Raw genomic sequence first — 10,563 nt, forward strand, 5'->3', positions numbered from 1 at the left:
AACGTCGCACACTGATGCGAGAAAACATATAGTTGAACACAGAAACCGTAGCAAACCGTAGCAAAACAATTTCAGATTGAACATGCCCCAGGCCCCTTATATGTAGCCCAATGTTTGGCCAGTGATTGCAATGCTACAGTGATTCCACTCAATCACAGCTGTGCTCATACCTGCACAAAGGGCTGGTGCTGCCGCCTGGTGGGCCGCACTCCAATTTCCCTTCCTGACACCACCGTACAAATGGCTAACGATTAGCATATGTCACTCAGTGAAAAGGAGTGGACAATGCCAGAATAGTAAATGGTTGGCATTTATATATTGGCTTTATCCAAAGCGCTGTACAATTGATGTTTCTTATTCATCCATTCATACACACACTCACAATGATTGGCGGCCATGCAAGGCAACAACCAGCTTGTCAGGAGCATTTAGGGACATTTCTCAGGGACACTTCAACACACCCAGGGCAGGATCGAACCAGCAACCCTCCGACTGCCTTACGACTGCTCTTACCACCTGAGCCAATGTCACCCCGTGAATCCCTCACCTTTCAAGAAAGATATTGTGAGAGGATAATGAATGCATTGTACTTACTTAGTTAGCATTCCAACATATTTTTTAACCTGAAGTATTTAACCTTAATTTAACATCTATGAAATGCTGGTCTTTATAGCAATAAAACCAATTATATATAACCTTGCCACCCGCATTGTACTGTATTATTTTGTATAGCATATTTCTTCTTTGTTTAACACACCACTAAAAACATAAATAAGATTCAAAGTAATTTAATTACGTGTGTGAGTGTGAGGTATAATTTATATGTGTTGTTAATTGTAGTATACTACTATTGAAGTACACTTTATAGGTATAACTGCTTTGAACTGATAACCTACAATTATTAGGCTGCAGCCTGCAGATGTTCCCTCCCCAATCCCCCCCCCCCCCCCCCCCCCCCCCCCCGCCCCCCATTTGGAATAAACCCATACCCCTTGTCTCAGTTCACCTCGGACCCTGGTTTCTTCGAGTTCTCACTCTGTATTGGACAGTCGCACGGTCTAGACGCTCTGGGAATGGGAACTTCTGTAGGAATCAAGAAAAACTTTCAGTTCTTTCGAGTTTACCCACTCCAAAGGCTACTGTTTATTCTACGAGAATAGCTCCAGAAAAAGGAAAGGGGAGGATAATATATTATAGGCAACACCAATGTAAGAAAAAAAAGGTAAGAAAGAGGTAGTTGGGGGATAAGAAAGGGAACGAAAAGAAATATAAATGGGATAAAGTCATTTAAAATCGCATTGTACTATATGTGTAATATAAGCTTCAGCTTGCAGTTTAGTTATAATCGTGTATTATACCATAACGCTGATGCATTGTGGACGCAGTAGTTAGTCGCGCAAATAACTCCACACGAATTAAGCAATACTTAACTTGTAGCACAAAATACTAGAACTTATAAATACCCTATATTGTAAACTATTGATAACATATTACTTGTGCAAGTGATAATTCCTAAAAGTGCATCAGTGAGTGTATGGCGAAGAGCAGTCGTAATATATAATTCAGTCTTTCACCATAAGCGGCAATGGCAAAGTGGTTCAAAGATCTCCCCATGACTTTAAAGAACGGTACCGACAGGATCCGCTCGTCATCAGAGTCTGGGTCTCAGACCCGAGCTAAGCCAGGTTTGGCAGGCGGGACAGGCACCAAATCGGGTGGCACCAAAGGGACCCAGCGCAAAAATTCGGGGGTGGAGGGAATTAGTGGCGGGGTGGGCTCGCTCCTGTCCGGTAGAAATCGGAAAAATTCATCAATGGATATGGGACGGAACGGCACCAGCACCGGTGGTTTAACTAAAGACGTTAAAATTTGGGAGAGTCTAATTCCAGGCAAGGGTAGAAAAAACTCCAAGGTCGAGACAGGATTTGAAGAGTATCGTTCACTTAAAACGTCAACGCTGGCACATACCTACATCAGCAGGCTGATCAAGGTAGACAAACAAGACAAAAACCAAAACTACAATAGCGGTACTGGAGGTCAAATGGTACCAGAAACAGAGAAAGGAACGGCAGCTAGCAAGACCGAAGCGGTGAGTAAAGTCAGAAGGAGTTCTGACTGTATACAACTGCTTTTTTTCATGTACTAACGCCAGTATGTAGCTAACAAAATGTAATATGACTAACGTGTAGGATCAATCATAATCACCCCTTATCTCACTGATAAACAAATATAGCGGTTGACTTTATCTCATTTATTTGTATGTCAAATTGTTTCTGCCTTTTTGTACTTATTTTACAACACATCATTTTAGAGTTTATCAAAAGCCTGTTGAAATGTAGTCCTTATATGCACATACTGTACATATACCTTTTAAAATGATGCCAACTACCCTGTGTCATGTAACAAAATTATGTTAAATATATTCTACAGATGGACTTGAGTGGTTGTCAGTGGTTTAGGCTTGAAGAGCGGCCATATCAGCATTAACACATCTCAACATGCTGATCGTTTAGAGTTTAACTAGGCCTAATCATATCACTGCACTACTATATGAAGGTGATAGATTTTGTTTCTATTTATTAGATTATATAAACCTGGCCATTCAGGTTGCCACTGGAGACTAAAGAAAGAGTTAAAGTTGATATCACAGATTCAGTATTTCTCCTCTCCCTTGGCCTTTGTCTTTGCTCTATTGTGTCTCCCCCTCCCTCCATGTTTCCCTCTCTGTGGTTCTTTCCCTTCCTCCTTTCTCTCCATCCCCCATCCTCCCTATGGAGTGCACAACAGTGATGTGATCATGTAGTACTACGTTGCGAGTTTAATCTTTTCAACTTCTTCTCTCTTTCTGTCTTCCTCTTCCAGATCCACAACCTTCCAGGATCATACACGCTTCCATACACTCAGACACACACACACACACACACACACACACTCGCACACACGCACACACTCACACAGACATACACACGTATTCTCATGTAAACACACAAAGGCTCGCATGGGTACTCATGCGTGCGCTCACGCATATACACACACACACACGCACACACACACACACACACCCACCCACTTACAAACACACACCCTTCCTCTCTTTTTCTTCTTGTCTTTCAACCTCCAATAAAGACTATCAGGTTGTTTAAAGAGTTGTGTCACTTGACACTTAGGTGCAAAGCACTTCCATTGTGACGGTCCCTCTGGCTACACTTTTATGATGGTAAAAAATACATGGCAGGATGGTGTGAGACAAAGGCAATGGTGAGGACAGAGGAAAGGAGAAAGGAGGTTGCCCAGATTCTAGGAACGTAACTCTCTCCCGTTTTAGTTCATTGTTTTGTTCTGTTTTTGAGTTGCTCAGGTAATTTATTAATTTATTGTGGTGTTTTATTAAAGTCTCAGATTATTCTAGATTCCCTGACAACATCAGCTTGACCCTAAACTATGTCACCCTTTACAATCACCAGGTGATCTCACCTTTGTGTTTTCTCAGGCAATGTCTTCTGAATGAGTTCTTTATCATCTGAACCGGCATAATTACAGCACAGACGGCTAGCATGTAAAAAAAGACATTTAAAATGAGTTGTAAAACTCAATAGCGGTCTATTCAGTTCATAAAGTGTCACAGTCTGGCAGTCTCTCTGGAATTGCAGAACCTTATTGTTCATTGTATCATTATCACTATTTGCAATTGCTATCATTTGCATTTATATAGGTTTTTAGAAGTGGCGTATTTAGCATAAATACCTTGCTAATGTGCACAACCTGAAATATGGCCACTCTGGCCTCCTGCATCCTAATCATTGGCTCTCGTTGGACACTGGATGGAAAAACCGCTGTTCTCCCTGCTGTAGGTGATCATTTTGGAGGACTATGCAGACCCCTTTGACGCACAGAAGACCAGGGAGCAGAGGGAGGCGGAGAGAGAGGGAGAGAACGACGGGTACATGGAGCCGTATGATGCCCAGCAGATGATTACAGGTGTGTACAGGGCTGCGTTTGGGCAGAGACAACAGAAGCAGTTGGCGATTTGTCTGGGGGTGAATGAGCCCACAATCGCTATCTCTAGCACAGACCTTCAACCTACCTCCCATACCCCCCAGGCCACAACCTGGGGACACTCTCCAAAATATACTGACAGTGGAGGTGCATTTTTGTTCATCAAGAATCTAATTTCTCAAATGTACCCTGAAAGTACAGTATTGCTCTCAGTATATTTTTCCAAGCAAAAAAGGTACAAATTATTTATATGTTGCTGGCTAGGGGGTACCATTTTATGTACCAATTGGGTACCACCTCTGCGGCAAGCATTTGTACCTTTCTAGGCACTCTGCTGTCTCTCTCTGTAGAGAAATAAAGAGGGTCAAGGAAAATAGAAGGAAAAATATAAAAGAGAACATAGACCTGCTCTCTAGTTTGGTTTCCCCGGCAGTTGCTATGGTGATGATGTTGTGCTGGGACAATGGGTGCAGTTTCCTGTCTCTACTTCCTGTTTCCTGTCTCTGTTTCCTGGTCCCATTCTCTGAATAGGATGGTGCCCCCCACTGAACCCCTTCTGCTATATACTCCCCCCCCCACCCCTTTTGTGAGAAAGCCCACCCCTTGCCTTCTTTCGATCACTTCCCCGAATCCAGGAAGAGGCCCAGTCAGTCAACCAATCACGTGCTCTCATGACCTTTCATCTCATTTCCCCATTGTTTTGTTGGGAACAGTCACACAATAGCCCTGGTACATAAGCAAATGGTCTGTAACATTGTGAGATTATAATGACAAAATAAGCTATTAAATATAATTTAATATGAATGACCACAGTGAGTCAGGACCTCAGGACCTCAGTTCAATGTCTCGAAAGATCTCCTCTCCATCTCCTACAGCACAGTATCCCCTTTCCTGTATTGGGGCATTGGAGCTTTTTTGACCAGTAGGGAAGATCCCCCCCCTACTGGCCCACAAACACTAGTCCTAGCAGCAACTCAGTCTCCCCTGGAGGTCCCTCGTCCAGTCATTTGCACTGAGGTCCTGGCTGCACCGAGTCAGAAGGCCCGGACACACCAAACCGACGGTCGGCGTTGGAGCCCCCGGAGCAGTCGATGAGAGAGCTCTCACCGACGTCCGACGGCTCCGACACCGAATTGAATCGGCGTCAGAGCCCTCCAAGACACACCGGAAAGACTCGGCCGACAGGGCGCCACCGACGTCCGACGGCCGACCGTCGGTTTGGTGTGTCCGGGCCTATACACAGAGTAACGGTGTGAACTGTTCCCCCACAGAAATACGACGCAGGGGATCAAAGGACCTGCTGAGTGTGAAGTGTGTTCTGCTGGAGGGGGGGGAGGGAGCCCCGGAGGAGGGGCGACCCAGCCCTCCCCTCATATACGACACCCCGTACGAGGGGGGCGTTGACGGGGAGGCGGGGGGAGTCCGCACCCCCGTCACCCGGCCGGAGTTGGACCCCCGGCCCCCCGCCGAGTACGAACTGCCCTGGGAGTGGAAGAAGGAGCAGATTGTGAGAGTCCTATCAGGTACTTTAGTGACGCACACACACACACACAGACACACGCACACACACAGATGAACATGCAGGCACACACGTACACACACAAAAGCGCAGGCACTTACATTTTATCACATTTCAAAAGCTGATGCTTTTATCCAAAGCGACATATAGTTGATTACCCTACGCAGGGGACAATTCCCCCTGGAGGGTTGTGGGGTCAAGGGCCCGGCAGCTGTGCAGATCTTAACATGGCTGCACCTAACCAGGCTGAAACCAGCAACATTCAGGGCTCTAGTCATGTACCAAAGCTACGGCACTGCAGGCTACACACACACAAACACACACACATGCATAGTCACACAAACATGCACACACATATTTTCACACATTCACACACATGCACACACACACGCTCACACATTCACACACGCATGCACACACACTCAATCACACACATTTACACACATGCACACAGGCACACACACACACGCATATGCACACTCACACACGCATTGACACACACACACTCACACACACACACACACACGCACATGCACACTCACACACACATTTACACACACACACACACTCACACACACACGCTCACACATTCACACACACATGCACACACACTCAATCACACACATTCACACACATGCACACAGGCACACACGCACGCACGCATATGCACACTCACACACGCATTGACACACACACACTCACATACACACTCACACACATGCACACTCACACACACACACACACACACACAAATGGATTATCTCTCAGCTCCACAGCGTCTGTGGAATAGTGACACACTCACAGCTCATCGCTTAGCTGCGCTGCCTCACCAGTAATGAATGGAACACGGCAGCTTAGCCACACTCTGTGCACAGTACACTGCCTTCATATCCCACAGCCCTGAGCCTGCACATCTCCCCTGCGCAACCCCAGTCCATATTCACAGCTGACATGCAACATGCACAACTCTGCACGTTCTCCAACTCAGTGCTCTTCCGCCTCTCCTCCATCTCCCTTACATTCCTCCCTCTCTCTGTCCCCCTCACGTTCCTCCCTCTCTCTGTTCCCCTCACGTTCCTCCCTCTCTCTGCTCCCCTCACGTTCCTCCCTCTCTCTGTCCCCCTCACGTTCCTCCCTCTCTGCTCCCCTCACGTTCCTCCCTCTCTCTGTCCCCCTCATGTTCCTCCCTCTTTCTGTTCCCCTCACGTTCCTCCCTCTCTCCATCCCCTCACGTTCCTCCCTCTCTCTGTCCCCCTCACATTCCTCCCTCTCTCTGTCCCCCTCATGTTCCTCCCTCTTTCTGTTCCCCTCACGTTCCTCCCTCTCTCCATCCCCTCACGTTCCTCCCTCTCTCTGTCCCCCTCACATTCCTCCCTCTCTCTGTTCCCCTCACGTTCCTCCCTCTCTCTGTTCCCCTCACGTTCCTCCCTCTCTCTGTTCCCCTCACGTTCCCCTCATGTTCCTCCCTCTCTCTGTTCCCTCACGTTCCTCCCTCTCTCCGTCCTTCAGCTCAGTTTGAGGGAATTGAGCATCCGCCCCTCACCAAAGAGGAGCCCCCCCTCCCCACCCGGCAGCAGCACCTGCGGCAGAAGAGCCTGAACCAAAAGATCCTCAAATCCTCCCCTCCCAGCCCGACATCTGAGGTGGAGAACGCTAAGGTCGACCCTACTGTCCCCCTGGAGAAACAGAGGTATGTGTGTGTGGGCACCCGCGTATGCGTGTGTTTATGTGTGTGTGTGTGCGCGCTGGCGTGTATGTGTGTGCATGCATGAAAGTGTGACTGTGTTTTTCAGGTACGCAGAATCAAGCTTTCGTTTATTATACACATCATCAATATAAAGCACAACAGTCGTCCGTTCCAGTATACGTGTTGTAGCCCTTGTTCTAAGCGTGTGCGTGACCCCTGACCCCGTGTTATGTTCGCACATGCATTCGGAACATTATGTAAGTGTGAAACGTGCCGTCAGAATTTGTAGCCCTGTACAGTGTGCTATAAACAGGATTTGTGTTCGTGCCGAGTTCATGTAGCTGAATGCGCGCTCCCATCCTCCTCCGCAGCTGGTACCACGGCTGCGTATCTCGCCAGGAGGCGGAGTCACAGCTGCAGTCCTGTAAAGAGGCCAGCTTCCTCGTGAGGGACAGCGAATCAGGCACGAGCAAATACTCCATCGCCCTCAAGTGAGTATCATCAAAGCGTTGGCTAACTAATGTGTGTTAATGTGTGTGTGTTTGAACGTGCATGTGCGTTTATATGTTTGTGAGGGAGAGAGAGAGGAAGAGAGAGAAGCAAATTTAGTATAATATAGACAGATCAGTCAGAAAGACAGACAGACGGATGGATGGATAGATAGATAGATAGATAGATAGACAGTGAATCATAGGGTCTGCTGTCTATGCAAAAATTCAAAAGTGCCAAATGTGATGGAAAATATGGTGGAAGTACCCAGGTGTTTCACATCACTGCATACACAAACACGACTTTGTATAGAATGGCATAGAAAGCCATGAAAGTCTGTGACTCTAGTGTGTAACAGAGCAAAAGTACACTCCGTGATTATCCCCATGTGGTTCTGAAGCAGCGGTAACCAACCATGTTCCTAGAGATCTAGCCTACCGTCCTGTAGGTTTTCATTTCTGCCCTGATTTGGCACACTTGACTGCTGGATGTGGTGTGCTGTGTTTGGGTTGGAGTGAAGTCCTACAGGACGGGGGTTGTTACCACTGTTCAAAAGGACCGTCCAGGCCAGTAAATGATTGGCCCTTTAAGAATGGGCCCGGGCGGGATGCTCGCTGCAGGGGCCCCCTGACCAGCTGGGGCTGTGATCTCTCTCTATGCTGGAGCCAGCTTAACTGCACTGTCACAGTTCTGTGCCCGCTTAGAGCTTGGGAGTGATCCAGCGGAAGCAGCTTGAATCACATTCACACTTGGCTGATGTAGCAGCCTATTCCCAGCCTCATGACAGAGCACTTCCTGTGGGATTCCCACTTTTATCCGGAATCTCCTATCAGAGAGACCGGGGCTGGGGGGCCTCCTAAAAACGAGGGACATGCAGCGCCTCACCCTGGCCTGCAGAGTCAGGGTGCGGCGTGGCCTTCTGGTGAAGAACGCCGACCCCTGCATGGAGCTCCACTGATTCTATGAGTGCCTGCCGATTCTAAGTGTGTCTGTACAGAGTCGTATATGCCACTGTGTCCGTCCTCCCTCCTAGGACCAGCCAGGGCTGCGTGCACATCATCGTGGCCCAGACCAAAGAGAACGGCTACACCCTGGACCAGAGCAGCTGCGTGTTTCCCAGCATCCCCGAGGTGGTGCACCACTACTGCGCTCAGCAGCTGCCTTTTAACGGGGCCGAACATATGGCCCTGCAGCACCCCGTGCCTCGACCGCACTGATCCCGCCCCCCGACCCGCTCTGACACTCCCCCTCTGGGGCAGGTCCGAGGTTCTGACTCTCATCTGATTCATTTCATTTCATACCCTGACCCTGCTTCTTTCTTTCAGACATTCACGTGAACTCACCCTCACTTTCATCTGATTCATTTAATTTCATATCCTGACCCTGCTTCTTTCCGTCAGACATTTACGTGAGCTCACCTTCACTCACATCTTCACGTTTTGCTCTCAGTATGACCACATGTTTTCTTTTGATCAAGCCATTTAAAATATTTTTGTCGAGTGTTGACAATACCCATTCCTGTTTAGGGCAACTCTTTCAAATAAATAATGTTAATAATATTTATGATATTGCCATTTGATCTTCTGTTACCCATAACCGTGTCTATATCCGCTCTCTCTTTTTATTATGAATATAAAACCCACAGTCCTTCAATGTGACTCTTGAACCATCTGCCTCATAAACAAGCATGACAAATCAATCTCACGTCCCCCTCTGGTGGACAAGCTGGTGAACTGCACCAACTTAAAAAAAACGAGTAATGCTTACCGTGATATAGTAAATACAGAAATCCTTTATGCCAAGGGCTTTAGGATTTACTGCAAGAAAAAATATATTGGTACATAAAATGTTTTCCTTTCTTTTCATTTCCATCCCTTGTGCATCGTGAGTGAATGTAATTATGAGTGAGTAAGCCCCAAATGCAATGTGCTACCTTCAGTATTGATCATTGCCTGATAACCAGTGTTAGCTTAATGACCAAAATCAATACTGGAAATCAAAGTATGCTTAAGTTATCAAGTCAATCAATGCTGGTGTATTGAACCGGGCGCTGGTAAAGATTCCCTGATTGGACTTATTTCAGATGAGGAGTGAGGACCTTTTTCATTTCCCCTCCTGCATCTACTTATTTAGCAATGGTTAGTTATCTTTACTCCTAGTAATCTATACTAGTGCTAAATAAATTGACTTGCAAACTATTGTGATCAATATTATCAAATCAATGTTTCAGACAAAGCGTGCCAATATATGCCTTAAAATGTTGTCTATTGTACATATATACAGTGAGTTCATGAGTAACCATGGATGATTTAACATTATTAATATCAATAAAATTTGCCATCAATAACTGACTGGACAGTGGGTTTCCTTGTGTGGGTTTCCTTGTTAGAGAACATGTACACACGCGTGCGCACACACACACACACACACACACACACACACAAACACACACAAAATGCAAAGCCTTTCTCAAATGTAGTTACCCCTTAATAAGTGTGATGGTGCACAGTGACTTGTAACATTGTACCCCCATCTCCCTCTCCCTCTCTCTCTCTGTTTGTTTTTGGTTGCAGAGTCACTGACCTGGCTGTGAAATCAATTACAGCTCAGCATGCCCATGTACATATAAACACATTCACACACACCACATTAACCCTTACACAGAATCACGCATGCATATGAGAGATATTACATACTGTCTAAAGCAGTACTTTATGCAAACGATTTTGGATAGAATGTTTATGTGACCATGTAATTAAATGTACGTACAGTATCTGTGCATGTATTAGTATGTGCAAATGTGTGTGTCAGCTGGTAGTGCACGTCTGCACATGTGTCCTTGTATGTGTGTGTCACTGCGTGTGTCAGAATT

The 10,563-nt window shown here is 46.5% G+C and overlaps 1 protein-coding gene across 1 annotated transcript; it reads left to right on the top strand.

Moving 5' to 3' along the window:
- The first annotated feature begins 1,037 nt into the window (after positions 1-1,037).
- Positions 1,038-10,038, top strand: she (Src homology 2 domain containing E). Its single transcript, XM_061252712.1, has 6 exons — positions 1,038-2,089; positions 3,852-3,978; positions 5,268-5,519; positions 7,025-7,205; positions 7,574-7,693; positions 8,725-10,038. Exons 1-6 carry the CDS (start codon positions 1,586-1,588, stop codon positions 8,906-8,908), a joined length of 1,368 nt encoding a protein of 455 aa, XP_061108696.1. The 5' UTR covers positions 1,038-1,585; the 3' UTR covers positions 8,909-10,038.
- Positions 10,039-10,563: the final 525 nt, after the last annotated feature.

Source organism: Conger conger, chromosome 1 (genome assembly GCF_963514075.1).
Source record: "Conger conger chromosome 1, fConCon1.1, whole genome shotgun sequence".
NCBI classification, from domain to species: Eukaryota; Metazoa; Chordata; class Actinopteri; order Anguilliformes; family Congridae; genus Conger; species Conger conger.